The sequence below is a fragment of the Mustela erminea genome, chromosome 16, assembly GCF_009829155.1.
Source record: "Mustela erminea isolate mMusErm1 chromosome 16, mMusErm1.Pri, whole genome shotgun sequence".
In the NCBI taxonomy this organism is placed as follows: domain Eukaryota; kingdom Metazoa; phylum Chordata; class Mammalia; order Carnivora; family Mustelidae; genus Mustela; species Mustela erminea.
The window spans coordinates 51,284,512-51,307,655 of NC_045629.1; the positions used below are offsets into that span (position 1 = coordinate 51,284,512).

A 23,144-nucleotide genomic window follows, 5' to 3' on the forward strand; every position below is an offset into this window, starting at 1 on the left:
ACCAACAGGTCTTTCTTCAGCTTACTCAGCCTTGAGATAAGATATGCCGGCCAGGCATATATTGCTTGGCTCCTCATTTCTACAAAATGTTAAACCTTTCTCAGGATTGATGATCTGCTGAGGCTTATACTCAACAGGCTGTATAGAGTAGCATAGTCAATTACAAAGGAATTCAGTTTTGAGTTTGCAGATAGTAGAAGCTTGATCGAAAGCAGCAGTCTTTGGGGTAGATGTTCTCAATGACAGTTTTATCCTGTCTTCCATAAATGCTAAAATTCCAGTGGGTCAAGCCAGATTAGCAAAGACCTCAGTACCTAAACTGCATCCTCAACTCCTCAACAAAAGAAATTCCTGTCTGACCTTAGTACCAAAACTTCTTCCCTAATCACTTACCTGTTCTAATATCATGGGCTCTATGGATTGTTTTGCAGGAAGGATTTCCCTCTTTGAATTTGCTATAAGGAAAACTAAATTTATACTTCTGTCCTAGATAAATATATATTTTTGTTAATATTTTTATTTAGAAAGTAGATATAGATTATGTATAATATGAATGTAAAAACTTTCTAGGTTTTTACATTCATATTATACATAATCTTTCTATACATAAAACTTTCTAGGTTTTTACATTCATACTAGTTTTCAGTTAAAAACTAGTAGTTTGGTGTATATATAGAGTTGTTCACACCCTGTATGTGATTATTTTGTGTTTTTAACCCTAAACTAAGTTATATTGTGCATTCTGTTTTGTAGCTTATTTCCCATAATACCTTGAATGAATCTGCTACATGCACAAGTCTAAATTACCATTGTTTGTTACCTTGCCTTCATTTGGGCCATGGCTTTTTCACTATCTGCACAACTGTCAGTTCAGTGAAAAGACAAATGATGTCTTTAAAACATTATGGAAATCGTTTTGACCTCATGGATCCCTGAAAAATTCTCAGGATCCTTCAGAGGTCTGCATTTCACAGTTTGAAAACCACTGACTTAATAGTTTTGGAGTCTTCTGTCATGCAAAGAAGGGCTTTACCCATGGCGAGATTATAAGAATGACTTCTGTCTACTATTTTTATGTTTTGTATTTAATTTTTTACTTTAAAATTATATGGAATTTTATATTAATATCAGGTGTCAGATTGCTTCAAACTTTTTAAATGACTAACCTGATACTGTAATACCATTTTATTATAATCCACTTTTCTTCCTTATTTGAAATGCCATCCTTATCACAGTATGCAGTTTTTTGTCATATTTATGACCTAACTTTGTTTCTACTCTCCTTGTGCTCTACTTACATTGTCTTATTTTTATTTTATTTTTTATTTTTTTTATTTTTATTTTTTTAAAATTTTATTTATTTGACAGAGATCACAAGTAGGCAGAGGGACAGGCAGAGAGAGGAAGGGAAGCAGGCTCCCAACCAAGCAGAGAGCCAGGTGCGGGGCTCGATCCCAGGACCCTGGGATCATGACCTTAGCCGAAAGCAGAGGCTTAACCCACTGAGCCACCCAGGCGCCCCTGTCTTATTTTTAATTTTATCTACACTGTGTATTTGTCACAAATCTTTACTGTAACATGTGGGACGTAAAATGCATCAACAAATACAGTACTGGAAGGATTTGGGACATGTATTTTTTTAAACACAAGGTATTTATAATTTGACATATATGTTATCAAGTTTACAGTTAATAAGAGTAGTTCATTATTACCTGAATCATTAATGTTTCAAGGTTGGCGATGACAAAACTGTGAAGCAATGGAAAATGGATGGACCGGGTTATGGAGAAGAGGAAGAACCATTACACACAATATTAGGAAAGGTACAGAAATAAATTGACCTATACTTTGTCTATTAAAATTCTTCTCTTAAAATTATTTCAGAAATTTAATTAAAAATAAAAGATGTAAATGAGACTTTAGGCTGCAATAATTGACCTATTTTAAGCAATATTTAATACAGTTAAGGTCCTTTGCAGCTAAAGAATTTGAATGGGTCTTTGGTGTTCACTGTATTGGGTTCAGTTTCTGTGTTTACCTGGAAGATGCAATGAAACATTTCCTATGGCAAGTCCATGGGAAGAAATCTAAGAAAAATAATGCTTCGGCTTCTCTCTGATTTATATTATCATAGATCTTACACAAAGCTCAGAGTTTCTTACTTGGAAGAACCCCTTAGGCAATGAAGAGGTATTATAATATACTTTTTGTATAAATCTCATTTACATTTCTTAGAATATTATTCTGTAAATCAAATGATATGGTTTAGTTATAGCTTAAGTGTAATTCAGATCATATGGCCTGCCCATGTTTCATAATGCTTACATTTTGATATTAAGGGAACTTCTAAAGTTAGATTTAATCTTTAAATATATACATTTGTAAAATCGGCTTGTCATTTTAGTATTATTGTTGGTATATATTTAAGTTCTGCTTTTCAGATTTCAAGAAATTTTAAATTTTTTGAAGGCACATGGAGGTGGGACATGAGTATTAGATGGAAATAATTTGCAACTGGTAAAAAAATTAGGCGTTAATTCTGAAACAAAATTGGTTTCATTCTTGAAAATGTCTTCTCTCTAGGAGTTCCAAATGTTTTTGAAATATTTCATCTTAACCCTGTGTCTGTGGTAATGGGGATTAATTCTTACTGTAAAGTTTGTCAGATTTGCTTTCGTGAATAGAAAATAATTGGAAGCCTGCAGATGCTGCTAAGAGTTCTTAAAAGCGTAAAGTGTTGGCTAAATATTTCCCTTTAATTTGCTTTGCAAACATTTTTTACCACATAGTATAAAGACAGATTTTAATCTGCCCTGAATAGATCAATCTCATCTTTTAAGTGGATAATTCAAAATTTATAAGATTTTATTGATTTTAACAATGTTAGCATCCACCCTTGCCAGGTTTTTTTCAATTTTTATTTTAAGTGGGTTCCATGCCCAATGTGGGGCTTGAACTCCCAACCCTGAGATAGAGTCATATGCTCTACTGAGTTTCTTTCTAAATAGGGATTTTCTTAAAAAAGATGAAAGTGTGGGTAAATATATTTAAAATATATAGATTTGAAATATTAATGATAAAAAGACCCATCTATAACAACATCTTTGCTCTTAAAGACAGTGTATACAGGAATTGATCATCACTGGAAAGAAGCTGTTTTTGCCACATGTGGACAGCAAGTAGACATTTGGGATGAACAAAGAACAAGTCCTATCTGTTCAATGACCTGGGGATTCGACAGCATAAGTAGTGTTAAATTTAACCCAATTGAGGTAATGTTGCTTTTTGAAATAGTTCTGCTTGCTGAATTATTTAATAATTTCAACTCTGTTTAGGAAACTTTGTATGCTATAAGAATTGTGTTTAAATTTTAATGGGCTTCCGGCATTTGGTTAGTTTTCCAAATTATATCTGAGTTCTGTTACCTTTGGTCAGATCTCAACATGTTTGCCCACAGTTTAGTCCCATATATCAGTGTAATATATCTTTAGAGGAAGGTTGTGTGCATGTGCTCATAGGAGTAGAATTCAAGCAAATGGTGTACCGTGCCTTCACATAAGTAAAATGTCAGTAAAATGATAGTTTACTCATGCCTTTGGTGCTCATGTTCCATAGATTACATCACTGTATATTAGGGAAAATGTTTATTTCTTAACTCTCTTTGAGGTAAGAAGAGGCATTGAGAATTAATTATTTGTAAGTGACAAGGGCACTAATAATTTATAATAATAATATGCATGATTAGTACTATGCTGCATGGTGATAGTTATATTTTTCTTTGGTCAGATGTCTGATATGGTGATCCTACATCCTTTGAGGTCTGAGGGAAGAGTTGGTGATTTAACTCTACTTATTGTTTATAGAGGTCTGAATTTAGGAAAGGAGGCTGCCCTAAAAGCTTAACTAGCCCTTGAACTTAAGACCTTTCCCTGAGCTATTTCTGAATACATAACAATAGATGAACTCATTGTCCAAAAGGCTCAGTAGAAATGCCTTTTCCTGGAGAAAGAAAAGGAAATTACTGCATGTATAAACTAATCTTCAAAGTTATGAGATTATCATGTCAGGTGGTATCAGAGATTATCCTGATACGAAAGTTTTGTACTCTCAGAGACCCAAGGGATAAAAGGGAAAAAGTTAAGTCAAAGTAGCAGGGTATAAAATTGTTTATATGAAGTATTGGAACATGAGATGTTGCAGTTTTATGTGAGTTTGGCCTTGTGGTGCTGCTGAGAGGTCAGAGTCAGAGGGCACCCTTCCTGCCTCCCAGCATATCCTACCTGAACACTTCTGGAGGGGCTATGGTCAAGAGCAGGATTTGGAAAACTGGTTTGTGAGTCCACTGCCTGTTTTTATAGATCGCATTTTTACTAGAACATAACCATACCCTGTTATTTATATATTGTGCTGTGAGAGCAGAATGGCCAACAAAGTCTAAAGTATTTACTTTTTGGTCCTTTACAGAAAAAGATTGCTGACCTTGGTCTAGTGTTTCTATCTGTTCTGTATCTTCCTCACTCCATCCTACATCACCTTTTTGGTCGTAGAAGTGAGATACGGCATGGTGGGGGGTGGGGTGCAAGCCAGCTTTGCAGAGCCAGGCCAAGGTGACCCTTGGCAGAAGCAGGCTACAAACACTAGCAATTTGTAGGAACATTTTGTGTCCTACTTGGTGTGGAGCTAAACTGGAACTGTATTTTCTGCCAGGGTACCTTGTCAGTGACCTTATACAAGTCACACTTTTTTTCTATATTTGCTTCTTTATTTTTAAAATGAGATTAAATATATTTTCCAGTGTACTTTATATGGTTGTCATGAGGATAAACCGTGATTAAATTTTATGTGAATATTTTTTAAAGATGCTACCCAAATTTAGGATGATGTTATTACTATTAAAAAAAAATAAACAGAGCAGAGAGATATTGATTCCTCCTCCTCTGAGGGGTAAGCAGTATTTTGCTTCTCTATTTTGGTGAACACCTATGTCAGAAGAGCTGATAGTTAATTCCAAAAATCATAATTGTTATTAGTGATGACCTAGTGACCATGTTTTACAGACTTGCCTGTGTAAGAACTGTATTTGTTCAGCTGTGTGGGTTTTTTTTTTCTTTTTTATTACCCTCATGAACTTGAGTGGTAAAAGCAAATGGTGTGCATGTCTCTTATCCTATATTAAACTTAATGGGAAGGGCATGTTGCTGTGAACAAATGGAGTGTATTTGTTTCCTCTAATCATTAATAATTAATTTTCTGTTAAAATATTGAAGCCTACAATTTTGGTAAAGCCAGAAGTTTTATGCTGAGCATTGCCACATTTTAAAGTGTAAAAGTCGGCCTTCACTCTAGGTAGAATTTTTTGCTCAGATTAAAATCTTTATTTTTAGAAATGGAACCTAGTCAGACTTTGAGGTGGCATAATGAGAAACCAAGAAAGATTTAGAGGAGTCACTAATTAGGGGAAAGTCTCAGAGGAAGTGATTAAAAAAGGAAGGTTTTGGGTTTTTTTTTTGTTCTTGTTTTTTTCTAAAGATTTTATTTATTATTTGGCAGCGAGAGAAGGAACAGTGGGCAGTGGGGGTAGAGGGAAAGAGAGGGAGAAGCTTATTTCCCACTGAGCAGGGGGTCCTGGCTGGTTCAATCCCAGGACCTGGGATCATGACCTGAGCCAAAGGCAGACACTTAAATGAATCACCCAGGCGCTCCAAAAAGGAAGGTTTGGGAAAGGACTAGAGAAGAGATCATGATTGTAGCATTAGCTTTTTGATGTTTTATTTGAACTGTGTACACACATACAGTAGGAGTTAGCTGGCCCTAGGGCTATGTAGTAGATAACTCTTCTTCCTGCACCTGCAGTAGGTAGTGATAGGCAGAAGCCAGGAGTTATGGGTGTCGAAACCATGAGTGAGGAGGCCTGGCGGGACTCAGGCCCTGCTCCTCGGTAGGGGGCTTGTTCTCATGTAAAGCCAAGGGTTAGTTATATCAGCCTCTTGAACATTATAACTAACTTATAAGTAAACTAAGGACTTGCAGGTAGGATATGCTGGGGGGCAGGAAGGGTGCCTTCTGACCGTTTGACCTCTCAGTAGCACCACAAGGCCAAATTCACATCGAACTGCAGCATCTCATGTTTCAATACTTGATACAAACAATTTTATACCCTGCTACTTGACCTTTTTTCACTTTTACTAACTTTGAGTCTCTGAGAGTATAAAACTTACCTATCAGGATATTCTCTTATACCATCTAACATGATAATTTCTTGATAACTTTGAAGATTAGTTTATATATGCTGCAATTAAACAGTTGGACAAAGAACAGGTTTAGTTTATACAGAGTTAGTGAACGTGAGGAAATGTTTAACTATTAAAAAGCAGTAGTTTATATGATTAGGAAATATTTCTGTACAGATATGAACTTTTAAATGCCACTACTTAATGCTTCCTGGTTGCAGTAAAATTGGTGTATTTCCACACTGCAGTGTATATTGATACAACTCCTTTGAAAACAATTAGTCCTAAATATCAAAAGCCATAAACTTGTTCATTCTTTTGACTCAGTAATCCACTACTGAAATTTTATCAACTCTTAAAAGAAGAGTTGAGTTTATGAAAATGTTGAAGTGTTAGTGATACTACTGAAAACTAGGAAATAGGTTTAAATTGAAGAATGGATAAATAGGGGCCCTGGGGTAGCTCAGCAGTTGAGCGTCTACCTTTGGCTCAGGTCATGATGCTGGTGTCCTGGGATTGAGTCCTATGTCTGGCTCCCTGTTCAGTGGGCAGTCTGCTTCTCCATTTGCCCCTGGTCCTGCTTGTGTTCTCTCACTCTGTCTCTCAAATAAATAAATAAATAATTTTTAAAAAAGAATGGATAAATAAAATCTGTTCTGTTATAAAAAGAACACCGAATTATCTGAACACTCCCATCACTGGCATGTAAAATACACATTTAGCAATGAAAATAACTTAGGTTGCTGAAGTTATGGGTGATTCATTGTTCTATCTTAAAAATGGACTTCGATATTATAACTTTGTATCTTAAATATTAAGGGTAATTGACTCATTTGTTCATTGAATGGACAGGGTTTGCTGCCAAGCCTGGCCTTTAACTGCTGATTGTTATTTTTAGACATTTCTCTTGGGAAGTTGTGCTTCTGACAGGAATATAGTACTATATGATATGAGGCAAGCTACTCCTCTGAAAAAGGTGAGTTTCAGTTTGTTTTCTGCTTTGTACAATTGTTAATGCATTCCTCGATGAGATGAGTGACCAAAAAATGTGAAACAATTTTTTTTTCAGAATTAAATTTTTTCATAGGCTTGTTCTTAGAAGCCAAAGTGATTATAATGGCACTCTATCATCTTGTTGCTTTTTAGGGACCCTTAAGTTTTTACTAAGTTTGGTATCCTAGTCAACTTTGTATTTTCTATAATGTCAGTAAATTTTAGGCACTGAAATTGGTACTTACTGAGCTCAGAGTTCTAAGTATTGCATCCCATTACTTCACACCCCATGGTTTTCATATGACACATACAGGATTCTGTTCCAGAATGTTTTATAATGGATTCACATAACGAGCTTTATTTGTTTAATTACATGTTGATGGATACTAGTTGACTAGGTTGTGTTTAGATAAGCACTGTCTTGTTCAAGGTGACTCATTTCCCCAGCAGTTTTAAGGCAGTCATTCCAGGACTTAGATACCAAAGCTGAAACAACCTTAAGCTGACTCTGCAGAGGGACAGACATATTGTCAGTAAAGAGAGGAGTGCCATTATAAGTAAAAGGGTATAAAGTTGAAGTCAAGTGCTCAAACTCAAGAATGCAGAAGGACCTAGACACCATTCATGTGCCATAGGTCTGTTGTGATAGTCCACATGTGAAAGAAATACTTTTAATACTTTTGTTGTTCCTAAACTATTTTTACTACATGTAATAAATTCAGAAATATTAGAAGTAAAGTATATTCATTGAGATTTGAACTGCATAAAAATGATGATCTTTCCAAAGTACCACTTTAATCCTTTCACTTATTCACGTGGTCTAGTGGGCAGATTTTGCATAAACTTTGGTGTTAGGTCTTAAGCAGGTAACTTGATCTGTGTTTCTCCTATAAAATGATGATATTAATAATTATTTTCCAACACATTGGTGAGAATAAAACGTTATATTTTATCTTTTATTAGCAGAATACTAAGATGAAATCTAGTTTGATAGTAGTTTCTGGCCCATCTGCCCTTACATTTTCTGTTTTTAATGGTGCTCCGTTACTTTTGGTTGAAGAAAAGAACTATAGCCTGGCTTTCAAGGCCCTCCATATCTGGTCCCAGTTTGCATTCCATTGATCTATTCGTTTCAGTTAGTGAGATAACATTTAAATAAGGTTTGTCACATGCAGGTCCCCTTGGTGGAGGCAGAGGTCCTGTTTTCTTTCATTTCTTTATTCTATATAGTAGGCTATCATTGTTTCTTCTGTCCTTTCTCTCCTACTCTTACTAGTTTTCAACCAGGGGTATATTTTTAGAAATGTGAGAGGGGCATTTTAGAGACTGGCCTTTAGTGGACATGTGCCTGAGAGGCTAAACATTTACAGTGGATGTTCATAGCAAAAGATTATCCTACTCGAAATGCCAGTAGTGTTCTTGGCTGAGAAACACAGATAGGCTGGTCCGTCCCAGGTCGACTCAAATCATGGTTGTCTTTTTAAAATCTTTCTTCTTTAACCCTAAAATCACCGTTAATTTTGCCCCCAATTTGATACTTAATCATTTACTGTTTTTATTATATTTTAACTTCTCTTACATATATCTCATTTTTCTGACTAAACGATAAGTTATTCAAGGTTGAGGGACCATTTATTAAGCGTTTTTGTATTTTTCAGTCTTTACTGTTTAGCCTGTGTGCTCGGGAAACAATTAGCGATTGATTTCTTTTCCTCTTGCACCAACCTGAGTACTGTGCACATAATAGGTGTTTACTAAATATGTGCTTAAATCAGTTAAAAAAGAAAGGATGTGAAGTGGGAGACTTAATTCATTTGAGAGGGAATTGATTTCACGGTGATGGGTTAGTGTCTTCTTCCTTTCTCAGGTCATCTTAGATATGAGAACAAATACAATTTGTTGGAACCCTATGGAAGCTTTCGTTTTTACTGCAGCAAATGAAGATTACAAGTAAGTTTTCTTCTTTTTAAAACTTATTTGGTTCTAGGGGCACCTGGGTCGCTCAGTGGGTTAAGCGTCTGCCTTCGGCTCAGGTCACGATCGCAGGGTCCTGGGATCAAGCCCTGCATTGGGCTCTCTGCTCATCGGGGAGCCTGCTTCCTCCTCTCTCTCTCTCTCTGCCTGCCTCTCTGCCTACTTGTGATCTCTGTCTGTCAAAAACAAAACAAAACAAAACCCAGAAAACTTACGTGGTTCTATGTGAAGTGGCTCAACTGTATAAATTTTGCTAATGAAATACGTTTTCCTAGATAGTATTCCTTCAAATATAAGATAGAAAATTGTCACTTGTGTCTCTAAAATAAATGTATCTTCCAAACTGGAGAAGTGTGTCTTAGAAAAATATTCTCAGTAGACCAGAGACAGTAAACTATGACCCATGGGCCAAATCCTGTCTACTGCCCGTTTTTGTAAATAGTTATTGGATTATAATGATACTCATTTATATATTGAATATGGCTGCTTTTGTGCTATCATGTCTGAGTTGAGTGGTTGCAACAGAGATCATGTGGCCCACAAAGCTAAAAATATTTATTATGTGGCCTTTCGGGAAAAAGTTGTCTGATCTCTATGCCATATAGTAACTGAACCATACATGTTTTAATAGAAACTAAAAATATTTGCCTACAAAATGTATAGTTCTGGGACTCCTGGGTGGCTCAGTTGGTTAAGCAGCTGCCTTCGGCTCGGGTCATGATCGCGGCGTCCTGGGATCGAGTCCCACCTCGGTCTCCTTGCTCAGCAGGGAGACTGCTTCTCCCTCTGCCTCTGCCTGCCATTCTTTCTGCCTGTGCTCGCTCTCTCTCCCTCTCTCTCTCTGATAAATAAATAAAATCTTTAAAAAAAAAAATGTATAGTTCTTCACTGATGATACTCATATAGTCATGTTATCAGTATCATTATTAACTTTAGTAAGACAAAAGGAAAAACAAAATTTCAAATCTTACCTTAACATGTATAGACTCCATGTAAAGGTAACTTAGAAGACTTAGAAGTCTTACATTTTTTACTTAGGTGGAATTTTTTGCTAATTTTTAAAAAATTAAAATATAATGTATTATTTCCTTCTGGTGTACAGGTCTGTGAATCAGTCTTACACAATTCACAGCACTCACCATAGCACATACCCTCCCCAAAGTCCATAACCCAGCCACCCTGTCCCTTCCCCCTTCTCACCCCCCAGCAACACTCAGTTTGTTTCCTGAGATTAAGGGTCTCTTATGGTTTGTCTCCCTCCCTGGGAAATCTGAGATTTGAGGCTTATTGAAAAGATGCAAAAATAATATCTACCAGCCAGCTTCCTCTAAGGTTAACATCTTAATGTAGCTAAAGTTCAGTTAGCAAAAACAAGAGATTAACATGGGTACAGTGCCTTTGACATCGGTTAACTAAATACAGACTTTATTCCATCACCAGTCTTTCCATTAATATTTTTTGGTCTCTTCTAGAATCTAACACAGGACTCTGCGTTGCATTTAATTGTCATGTCTCCTTAGTCTGCTCAGTGTGTGACTGTTCCTCAATCTTCCCTTGTCTTTGATGACCTTAGTCCTTTTGGAAAGGATTTACTTGTTAGTTTATCTTGTAGACTGCTCTTAATTTGGGCTGACCTGATGTTTTCTCATTATTAGATTGAGATTATGCAATTTTTGCAAGAATACCTCGAAACTGATGTGCCCTTCTTGGTTCATCACTTCAGGAGTACATGATGTCACTTTGTCTTATTATTGGTGGTTTTAATCTCAATAACGTAGTTAAGATAGTATCTGCCAAGTTTCTGCACTATAGTTACTATTTTTTTCCTTTGGTAATTAACACAAATCTTTGGAGAGATACTTTGAAGTTATGTAGATACCTGGTTTCTTCTCAAACTTCTCAATAATCTTAGCATTTTGAAGTGTTTAATATTAGGAACTTGAATACAGTAATGCTGTATTACTGTTGTCCTTGTGCGCATTGGTTCATCTGAAGCATTATTCTTTTAGCTGTTGGTAAAGGATCTTTAAATCTTGAAAATCATGAACTCATTTTTTTTTATTTTACCAGCTGTGCAAAAAGTATAGCTTTCTAATTTTAATATGCCCTTTGAAAAGCCATAGTCACTTTTATATATCACTGATAGGAGTGGAACTTTATTAGAAATGACTTGTCAACCATACGAAACCTTAAAAGTTCTCATGCTTTTGGACTTAGTAATTTACTTGTAGGAATTTGTCCAGATTTAATTGAATCTGTCCCATTCAGTTACAGATTGAATTTCAGAAATTCTAATGCTGGAATTTAATTCAAGAATTACTTAAAATTGAAAGTTGGAAATTTTTTATTAAATTATAAATAAATATATTTAAAACTTTAAGTATAAATTATTTAACTCATTTAAATATGCAACCATAAATGTTTATAATATGCTACATAAAATATCAGAATATAGAACTTTATACAGTATTACCAATTTTGTTAGGAGTATATATCTAAGTATTAGTGTAGTGAAAAAATTAGAAGTAATTATACTGCACTACCTGTTGTTCCTCTGGGTGGTGGAATTAAAGGTAAGTTTTGTACTCTGTACTTTTTTGAAAGCATTACATTTTCTGCAATGAGATTTATGTTTATGAGGATGAAAGTGTGTAAATGTAATCTTTAGGAATAATAAAAACTGGTAATATTTTTCCCTATCCCTTAGCTGCTGTGTAAAAAAGCTATATATTTAGGTGTGCATTATTTAGCCAATGGTCTTAATTTCCTTATTGTCTCAGTACTGCATTATTTCTTTGTAAGAATTTATATGGAATAATCAAACATTCTTTTACAGCTTGTATACATTTGATATGCGTGCCCTGGACACTCCTGTAATGGTACATATGGATCACGTGTCTGCGGTGCTTGATGTGGATTATTCTCCCACTGGGAAAGAGTTTGTGTCTGCTAGTTTTGATAAATCTATTCGTATCTTTCCTGTGGACAAAAGTAGAAGCAGGTATGTGACTACCAGTAAACTATCTGTTCTTATCTTGATCATCATTTACCTTTTTTGAAAGGTGGTTTGGTTATGTGTATATGGGGGACTCACATACTTAGGATACCATCTTCCACGGTGTCATCTATGGGCAAAACGTGAGCCTAATGGGCAGTTTCTTTCTCTGAGTAGGAAACTACCTTTATATAATTTCTTGATAAGAAATCTTAGTGTTTGCCTTAGTGTTTGTCTTTATTTCAGTGTTGTTTTTAAGTGTTTATAGTACACTCTTTTTTAAGACTTAATTTTTTTTTTTAAGATTTTATTTATTTATTTGACAGAGACCACAAGTAGACAGAGAGGCAGGCAGAGAGAGAGAGGAGGAAGCAGGCTCCCTGCTGAGCAGAGAGCCCTATGCGGGGCTCGATCCCAGGCCCCTGGGATCATGACCTGAGCCGAAGGCAGAGGCTTTAACCCAGTGAGCCACCCAGGCGCCCCAAGACTTAATTTTTTAGGGCATTTTTAGGTTACTACTTAAATTGAGAGGAAGGTAACATTTTGTTTTGTTTTGTTTTTTTGAGATTTTATTTATTCATTTGAGAGAGAGCATGAGAGTACAAGCAGGGGAAGTGGCAGAGGGTAGAGGGAGAAGCAGGCTCGCCACTGAGCACGGAGCCTGGTATGGAACCTGATCCTACCCTGGGATCTTAACCTGAGCTGAAGGCACATGCTTAACCAACTGAGCCACCCAGGCACCCCCAGAGATTTGTTGTATGGTCTCTGCCCCAATGCATGGAGAGCTGCTACCCCTCCACCCATTATCAGCATCATTCACCGGAATAGTACGTTTGTTAGTAATAAGAATAAATGTGCATTGTCACATCTTCATCACCTTAAATCCATAATTTGTCTTTAGGGTTCACTCTTTGTGTTCTGCATTCTTTGGGTTTGAACAAATATATAATATATTTTCATCATGATAATATTTTCATTGCTCTAAAATAGAAACTTTAAAAAATTATTTAAAAAAATTTTAAAATGTTAAGAATGTAGAAAAGTTTTCCCTCTTATAGTTTAAGAGCAATTAATAACAATATTTACCTTTTTTTTTTTTCTTATTCAAACTCAGCTCTTATACATTCAAAGCAAAAATAAGAAAGAGAAAATAAAAAACCAGTTTATATTGTGAGGACCATTCTTCCTCCATTCCACTAGTAGTTATATGCCCTGGAATGGCCAAGAAGTGGGAGATAGGATACTCAGCTGTCCTGTCCTCCATTTGTCTCTTATTCTGTAAGCACATCCAGTGTAATTCCAATGTGAAGATAGATGTTACTTTGTAGAGCTTGGCCCTTTACTACATATTATGTATTACTGAGTGTAATGTATATTTATACATCTCTATTATATAGTGCTGTATTGAGTTAGTTAATAGCGAATTATGGCATTTTAAGGTTTTAAGGATAGTTTTGACTGCGCTTGGTTTTTTGCTTTATGAGCTGACTATAAAACCTAACTCTTGTGTAAGATAATTGCTGCTTGTATAGTGTGCTTTGGTTTATAGAGCACTTTTATGCATACTCTTGTTGTTCCTTAGTAATGCTTTATATTGTCCCTAGAAGCATATTCAGAGCAAAACCAAGTAAGTTGGGGGAAATTTTCCTGTAAAAAATGATTTTTAGTATACCTGGCTGGCTCAGCCCATTGGGTCATGAGTTCAAGCCCAATGTTGAATATAGAGATAACTTAAAATAAATTTTTTTAAAAGATAATTAAAGTATTATAGTGGTGTTCACACTTGAAGATAAGACTACCTCCATTTAAATATAGTAATAGTATTGACATTAAAATTTAAAAAGAATAAATGAATATTCTTTCTAAAATAGCATATAAATATATATATACAGTGCATTCATATGCATAAATACATACACTTGATTGAGTGTCCTACTCTTACGAGGTGGAATTAAAGCTCAATGGGGGGGCGCCTGGGTGGCTCAGCGGGTTAAAGCCTCTGCCTTCGGCTCAGGTCATGATCCCAAGGTCCTGCGATCGAGCCCCGCATCGGGCTCTCTGCTCGAAAGGGAGCCTGCATCCCGCTTTCTCTGTGCCTACCTCTCTGCCTGCTTGTGATTTCTGTCAAATAAAATCTTTAAAAAAAAAAAAAAAAAAAAGCTCATTGGGGAAAAGATGGACTTGGTAAAAGGTAACAATGATTAGAGGTAGGAAAGGAAAGGAGAGGAGTGAGTGGAATCTGGGAGAGGAAGGAACAGTAAACATATAATGAGAGTGGGAGGTGATGATCTGTGCCAGAGGACCACAGTGTGGAGCTGGTAAAGCAGTGTCCCCAGCTTCATAAAGATTGCTGATAGTAGGCAGGCGGGGGATACTCAGCACTACACTAATGAGGACTGGCTCTTGATGATGGTAGTAGAGAGTTGTTCTGGGACCCTTCCTTCCCTTAAAGGAAAAATGACTCTAGACAACATAAATTTGGTGTTGTAATTACAGCAGGCTGGAGAAATCTCACCATTTTAGTGCAGTGATGAGAATTTTGGTCACTACTTGTACTGAAAACTAGCTTAGCTTCTATAGTACTGAACCTTTTTGAGTCTTTTGAGTGGTGTTCATTTTCAAAGTTCGTATTGTGTCCTTTTTCTGACTCGGGGGCGTTCTGTTCTAGAATTCAGGTACAGCTAAGGGGCCTTGGGTGCAGAATTTCAAGGAGTTCCTCATTGTTGTCAGGGTTGTGCAGGTGCCATCCCTGTGTCTACACCTCAGTTTCTTCACCCTCATCCCAGCCTCATTTCAGAAATAAAAAAGTCTTTCAGTGACTCCTCAAAGTCAGACAACTCATCCATACCTTTTTTCATCCCAGCCAACCTGCTTTTTTTTAACTTTTTGGTATTTTTATTTATGGTAGTTGCGTCTTCCTACCCTGTGATTAGAGGGAGCCATACTGATTCCTAACCTTTCTTGTATTACTGATTATCAGCATGCCATTATCATCATTGTTATTGTATCTCATTAAAAAGTTTCTTGAATCAAAAGCATAATGACTGGAGTATTCTGATGACGTTGATCTTCATTCCATTTTCTGCATGTAGAACTCCCGGTGTTGGGTTTCATATGGCTGTTGCCTCCTTTACAACTTACTGGATATTCTCCAAACTGTCATGAATGGTTTGTTGGGATTATTCAGTCAGGCCCGCAGCAGGGCTGCTGGTTTGCATTCTTCTCACATCCCTGGAAGATACTAAGAATTAGGGGAATGTGACCCTCCGTTATTTTCTTTGCATCACAGCTGCCATAGTAGGACAGCACTTTTCTCTTTCTTTTTTTTTTTTTAATTAAATTTTTTATTTTTTTATAAACATATAATGTATTTTTATCCCCAGGGGTACAGGTCTGTGAATCGCCAGGTTTACACACTTCACAGCACTCACCATAGCACATACCCTCCCCGATGTCCATAACCCCATGCCCCTTCTCCTGGCCTCCCTCCCCCCAGCAACCCTCAGTTTATTTTGTGAAATTAAGAGTCTCTTATTGTTTGTCTCCCTCCCAATCCCATCTTGTTTCATTTATTCTTTTCCTACACCCTAAACCCCCCATGTTGCATCTCCACTTCCTCATATCAGGGAGATCATATGATAGTTGTCTTTCTCCGATTGACTTACTTCGCTAAGCGTAGTACCCTCTAATTCCTTCCATGTCATCGCAAATGGCAAGATTTCATTTCTTTTGTTGGCTGCATAGTATTCCATTGTGTATATATACCACATCTTCTTTATCCATTCATCTGTTGATGGACATCTAGGTTCTTTCCATAGTTTGGCTATTGTGGACATTGCTGCTATAAACATTTGGGTGCACGTGCCCCTTCAGATCACTGCGTTTGTATCTTTAGGGTAAATACCCAGTAGTGCAATTGCTGGGTCATAGGGTAGCTCTATTTTCAACTTTTTGAGGAACCTCCATGCTGTTTTCCAGAGTGGTTGCACCAGCTTGCATTCCCATCAACAGTGTAGAAGTGTTCCCCTTTCTCCACATCCTCGGCAGTATCTGTCATTTCCTGACTTGTTAATTTTAGCCATTCTGACTGGTGTGAGGTGGTATCTCATTGTGGTTTTGATTTGTATTTCTCTGATGCCAGGTGATGTGGAGCACTTTTTCATGAGTCTTTTGGCCATTTGGATGTCTTCTTTGCAGAAATGTCTGTTCATGTCCTCTGCCCATTTCTTGATTGAATTATTTATTCTTTGGGTGTTGAGTTTGCTAAGCTCTTTATAGATTTTGAATACTAGCCCTTTATCTGATATGTCGTTTGCAAATATCTTCTCCTATTCAGGACAGCACTTTTCTAATAGGATGCATAAGCAGACAGAAAGAATGGGAAAAGAACTAAGAAAGAGAGAATTGAGAATGTTTGGACACCTGTCATCTCAAGGCCCCGCAGTTGAGTTCAAACTGAATTATTCCAAAGCTATTGTGGGCTCCAAACACGGGTCTATCTAAAAAGCTCAAGTAATTTCCAAAGTTGTATGAAGTAAGGAGTTCTTAGGCTCCATTTCCAGGAAGCCCCATTTCCAGGGAGTTGTCTTCTGATGTCATTTAGAGATTTTGTAATCACTGTGGTGATATATAGTACTTGTTGGGTTTAGGTACAAGTGGTATTTCCTCTAATCTTTGCCTTCATCTGCTGAACAGGTAGTTCTGGTTTGTTCTGTGGTCTGCTTTTTATGTAATGTTTATGTAATGTTTATTACAAACATCAGATAGCACAGCCAGTGCTTTGAATAATCTTTATTTTTAAACTGTTTTTCTCTGAAAGACCTTAAAATGGTAACATGTACTTTTGAAGTAAAGTCAGTATTTGAAATTAGAAAATAGTATGAAGTTTCCTCAAAAAGTTAAAAATAGAGTTACCCTATGACCCGGCAATTGCACTACTAGCTATTTACCCCAAAGATACAGATGTAGTGAGAAGAAGGGGCACATGCACCCCAATGTTCATAGCAGCAATGTCCACAATAGCCAAACTGTGGAAGGAGCTGGGATGCCCTTCAACAGAGGAATGGATAAAGAAGGTGTGGTACATATATACAATGGAATATTACTCAGCCATCAGAAAGGATGGATACCCACCATTTGTATCGACATGGATGGACCCGGAGGGGATTATGCTAAGTGAAATAAGTTAAACGGAGTAGTACTGTGATAAGGTAATTATCACATGGTTTCACTCGTATGTGGAACATAAAAAGTAGCATAGAGGACCATAGGGGAAATGAGGGAAAACTGATTATGGGGGGAATCAGAGAGGGAGACAAACTATTAGAGACTATGGACTCCCGGAAACAAACTGGGGTAGCCAGGTGATGGGTATTAAGGAGGACTGGGTGTTACATGCAACTAATAAATCGTTGAACACCACATCAAAACTAAGGATATGTACTGTATGGTGGCTAACTGAACATAATAAAGAAAAACAATGAAGTTACTAATTTGAGAGCTTAAAAAAATGAAAGTAGGCTTATTGGGATTTCATTCAATATTTACTAAGCAAACAAGTAAATTACTTGCATTCACATGGAGTACTTTGTATAGTAAAGAATTTAAGTTTTTAAAATGTATCTCCTAATAGCATGACTTTCAGTGAGCTTTTTAAAATCTTTAACATACATAAAGGTATCTGGAAGTTAAGAATTTCACATACTTTACAATTAAGGAGGATCTGTTTTGGTTAAGGAACTATTGGATTTGACTGGTTTCATATATCAACAGATTAGTTTTAATGGTTAAAGCCTGATTGAATTTTCCTATCATTTATTTTTTTTAAAGATTTTATTTATTTATTTATTTATTTGAGGGAGAGAGTGTGATCAAGCACAAGCACGGGGAGCTGCAGAGGGAAAGGGAAAAGCAGGCTCCCCACTGAGCAGGGACCTGGTTCTATCCAGGGAACCTGATATCATGACCTGAGCCAAAGGCAGACACTTGACCAACAGAGCCATCCAGGCATCCCAAATTTCCTGTCCTTTAAATTCATCATGGGATGCCTGAGTGGCTAAGTTGGTTAGGTCTGCCTTCAGCCTAGGTCCTAGGGTTCTAGGTCCCAGGGTCCTAGGATCGAGTTCCCCATCACGCTGCTTGCTTGGTGAGGGACCTGCCTTTCCCTGCTGTTTCCCCTGCTTATGCTCACTCTCCTTTTCTCTCTCTTTGACAGATAAATAAATAAAATCTTTTTACATACATACATACATACACACATTATAGTGCTAAAGAAAAGAAGGGCCACTTAAGTAGGTAGAGATTATGAGAAATGAATCTTGTAAAAGCAGAGCATTGAGAGGGGAAAGAAATGCAGTCTTGTCTCATCTAGTTTTTATTATAATAGGATGTTCTTTCTAACCATCCTTCCCCTTTTAGAAATAACTTTCTTTGGGTTTCTTTACATGTTCACTTGAGCTCAAAACATATCCTTTAGAAACATTGTAAAAGACTAGTTTTGTGAGTGTATCTCAGATAATTTTTATAAATCCGAATTCTTTCTGATCTGGTCGATGTGTGGGTTTTCTTCTACTGTGCAAATCGGCCAAGTTTGGTTCCTTTCTGTCAAGTCTCTGTTTTGAATTGTCTAACCCAGATACGGAAAACTCATTTCTCCAAAAGTCTCTATTTTTCCTGACCTTGCCTTTTACTTGTCTTTTAATGCTCTTTTTAACACTTTCCCAATATAGAATCTTCTGTGAATTCACTTAGCGTGTTTCACAGCCTTTCCAAATAGGTACGATATTTTACATCTCCATTTATTAAATGATTCTTAACTCATCAGACACTTCTATAGCCCACCCTTTCCGTTCACACATGTAAATCATCAACTCTCACTTTAATTAAGTAAGCTTTTTAAACAGTTCGACCAAAACAAAAATCATACATTAGGATCAACATACCAGGATGTGCTCTTTGAAAGCTATTACATTTATTTTATTTTCCAGTAAAATGAAAAAAATATATATGATTATTGACCTGAATTGATTTGGAGGGAGGAGACAGTTTCTTTTTGCTAAAAAATTACTCTAGCTTCACCATATTTTATTTGTGTTATAAATATGCCTTCAGTAATTTTGTGAACTTTCCTGGGCATCTGGTTTTGTTTAGTTTGTTTATATTTATTTTTCTTATTGGATTCTAATTCCTCTGAGGGCAGGAGTTTTGTTTTGTTTTGTTTTAACTCTCCAGGGCATAGCATAGAACCTTGTTAGTCTGGTTCAATGAAAGTACATTAGCATTAATTTGAATTTCCCTTTTATACTCTCTTAAAGACTCAGAAATGCTATCCTGATACTTGATGGGCAATGGTTAAAGAAAATCTGTATCAAAATCCTAATTTTAGGGGTGCATGGGTGGCTCGGTTGGTTAAGTGGCTGCCGTTAGCTCAGATCATGATCCCAGGGTCCTGGGATCGAGCCCCATATTGGGCTCTCTGCTCAGCAGAGAGCCTGCTTTTCCCTCTCCCTCTGCCTGCCGCACTGCCTGCTTGTGCTCTCTCTCTGTGTCTCTCTGTCAAATAAATAAAATCTTTAAAAAATAGTAATAAAATTAATTAAATTTTAAAAATCCTAATTTTTACTAAATTCCTCTTTTGTAGAGAAGTCTATCACACAAAGAGAATGCAACATGTTATCTGTGTAAAATGGACTTCTGACAGCAAATATATTATGTGTGGATCTGATGAAATGAACATTCGTCTGTGGAAAGCTAATGCTTCTGAAAAATTGGGTGTGGTAAGAGAACCCTTTTTATTTCATTGTCATAAAACTAGTTTTTAATTTAGTGGGTAATATTATATTGTAAAGAATTTATTTGAAATATTCTTAAGTATTTTGTTTTTTGGTTTTTTTTTTTTAAAGATTTTATTTATTTATTTGACAGAGAGAGATCGCAATTATGCAGAGAGGCAGGCAGAGAGAGAGGGGAGAAGCAGGCTCACCACTGAGCAGAGAGCCCCATGTGGGGCTCAATCCCAGGACCCTGGGATCATGACCTGAGCTGAAGGCAGAGGCTTTAATCCACTGAACCACCCAGGCATCCCAGAAATATTCTTAAGTATTTTGATCAAACTGGCATAGTTGTGATAAAAAATAAGTTAGCAGCAAAATAGACAAGGCTGTATTGAGGTTTACTTTTTTATGTCATAGGCACCTTCAGAGGCCTTTGTTAATTAAAATATTTGATAATATTTGAGTCTTCTTGATTCTCTGTGTTTTTCTTGAGACAAGGAGAGAAGGTCTAAAGACTAAAAAGTTAGAACTGAGAATGCTTGCTTCCTCTGTTAAAGGAATAGTAATCAGGCACATAAAGGGTCCAAGTGCCTGGGAGGTCTTTTAATTTCAAAAACAGTGAAATACTAACTTAAAAAAATATATAGAAATCTTCAGACTGTAAAGAAGATTCAGTGAAGATAGAACACATATTATCATTGGCTGGCTACCTCTGGATTGGAGCTTATGGTTGGTTTTTCTTTTGTTTTTGATGTTTTCTGAATGTCTCATGTTTCTGCTATGAAACATTTCATATCAAACATGAGTGTTTTTATCAACAACAAATACTAAGTTTAAAGAGAAAAGGTTAAGTGTGAGTTATTTTCTACATAACCCCAGTAAGGAAAATCAAGATAAGATAAACAGTAATTAAAGGCAATTTTATTTTAGGCTTAATGATTGGTAAATATCACACTATGCGTAGGTTTCAGTTCATCATTATATGTTCCTCTAGATCATATCCTTAACATTTGTTAAACAAGACATCACAGAATTGAACACTTTTTGTTTTCTTTTTTTTTTTTTTAAGATTTTATTTATTTATTTGACAGAGAGAGATCACAAGTAGACAGAGAGGCAGGCAGAGAGAGAGAGAGAGAGAGGGAAGCAGGCTCCCTGCTGAGCAGAGAGCCCGATGCAGGCCTCGATCCCAGGACCCTGAGATCATGACCTGAGCCGAAGGCAGCAGTTTAACCCACTGGGCCACCCAGGCGCCTGAACACTTTTTGTTTTCTGTTTCAATAGTTATTTTTATGGAAAAAATGTCGAGGACTTAATTTAGGTGCTTTTTCTATGCTGTTTATGCCCAGAGGTCTGACTCAGTAGTCCACATAGCCCTACTCCCTCAGGACTGATATTTTAAGTGGTGGCATCTATCTACATTAGAGGCATACAGCCCAGCGTTTGCACAGATAAGATTCACGTAACCTTGCTAAAGGTAGAATTACTTTGGCATTTTTGGTCGCATATCCTAGAAGTTTAGTTTTTGGAAGAAACTGCGCTTCCTAGCTTTGTTATTTGAAGAAAAGAACAAACCATTCACTGAAGTATCAAAATGCATTTTTCCAGCTTACATCACGAGAAAAAGCAGCCAAAGATTATAACCAGAAGTTGAAGGAGAAATTTCAACATCATCCTCATATAAAACGCATTGCTCGTCACCGACATCTACCAAAATCTATCTACAGCCAGATCCAGGAACAGCGGATCATGAAGGAAGCTCGCCGACGAAAGTATGATTTGGGGCATTTGATTCTCTCTCAGTACCCTTCTCTAACTTACCCTCTCAGATCACCGGAAATAAACAGAAACATTCTTTTCAAGGGAGTAATTTATGTGCTGTTGCACAGTAGAGATGTTTTTGAAATCTTCCTTGAAGGGGAAACAGTGATTATCTGAGAATTTCCATTACCTATTTTATGAGATTATGTTTAAAGGTCAACCAGTAGAAATGAATTCCATCAAAATAAGGAAACATTTTTGCTCATTCTAAAAAAAGTATTGTAAATAATGTTTTAAAAAATTCTTTCTAGTGAAGCTGGAATTAAGAGGTATTGTATATTTTCCAAGTTAAAGAATGCAAAGAACTCATAGCATCCATTTCTTGAAACATGTTAGAAAAAGTTTTACTCATAGAATTTTGAATCTGAAGCAGAGCTCACTGCCATTTTCCCAGTAGAATGTTCTTCTCTTTGGAATAGGACACTATTATGTGATGAGAGAAGAAACAATTAAATTAACCAACTTGACTTCTAGCTACTTTTTACCCAGTCTCCTTCTGAAAACATTTTTCTTTTTCAGTAAGGAGTTTTCTGGTGAAAGAAAACCTTGGTTTTTCTAAGAAAGGTTTCTTTGGTTAAGGTGATTTTTCATAAACTTGCTTATGTTTTGTGTATTTTGTTTATTTCTAGGGAGGTGAATCGTCTCAAACATAGCAAGCCTGGATCTGTGGCAATTGTGTCAGAGAAGAAGAAACACGTAGTGGCAGTTGTGAAATAATACTTGGTATTCCTACCAATCCTGATGTATAATTATTTGTTATATTTTGATGTGCAGATTGTATAAATAAAATACTGGTTCTAGAATAATGACAAACAGCTCAGTTACATGTGTAGAACTGAAAAACAGTACCCCTGAAAAACTGTCCTGAAAGATGGCCTCGTTGATAAGACTATCCAACATTTTATCCTTGATCTGCTTACTTATTTCATTGAAGAATACAGTATTGCCAACTAACATGTTTATTACTGCTAGAAATTACAGATACACTTTGATCTATTATTGTAGATATACTTTACATTTGAATTTACATTTATGACCAAACATCTCTTTTGTTACCTTTAGTATTACTTTGGGTAATTATTGCAATGATTCTTCCAGTGATTACATATAATGTGTGGAAGAATTATGTCAAAACTTTTTTTAATTCATTTAATTTTCTGTGCTTTATTTGTATTTGGCTCTTTGAGACTTTAAAGATAATCAGGTTGCATTTATATAACTTTTATAAATAATCATTATAATTTATGGTCAAGTTAAGATAATAAAACATCTTTTTCTCAGTGTTGTAACTTTGATCCCTTTCTGCTAATTTCTCTTCATTCTCGGTAAATCGTAAATACTTCTGTGTTGGTTTTTTTT

General features: G+C 36.3%; 1 protein-coding gene across 1 annotated transcript in view; it reads left to right on the forward strand.

Annotated features, from left to right (window-relative positions):
• Window positions 1-23,074, forward strand: part of DCAF13 (DDB1 and CUL4 associated factor 13) — a 30,196-nt gene extending 7,122 nt beyond the window's left edge. Inside the window, exons 4-11 of the mRNA XM_032316233.1 lie at window positions 1,734-1,823; window positions 3,117-3,272; window positions 7,129-7,206; window positions 9,091-9,173; window positions 12,034-12,198; window positions 19,832-19,967; window positions 21,573-21,736; window positions 22,415-23,074. Coding sequence (XP_032172124.1) covers window positions 1,734-1,823; window positions 3,117-3,272; window positions 7,129-7,206; window positions 9,091-9,173; window positions 12,034-12,198; window positions 19,832-19,967; window positions 21,573-21,736; window positions 22,415-22,502 — 960 coding nt within the window. The 3' untranslated portion in view covers window positions 22,503-23,074. The remainder of the gene's footprint in view (window positions 1-1,733; window positions 1,824-3,116; window positions 3,273-7,128; window positions 7,207-9,090; window positions 9,174-12,033; window positions 12,199-19,831; window positions 19,968-21,572; window positions 21,737-22,414) is intronic.
• The last annotated feature ends 70 nt before the right edge of the window (window positions 23,075-23,144 follow it).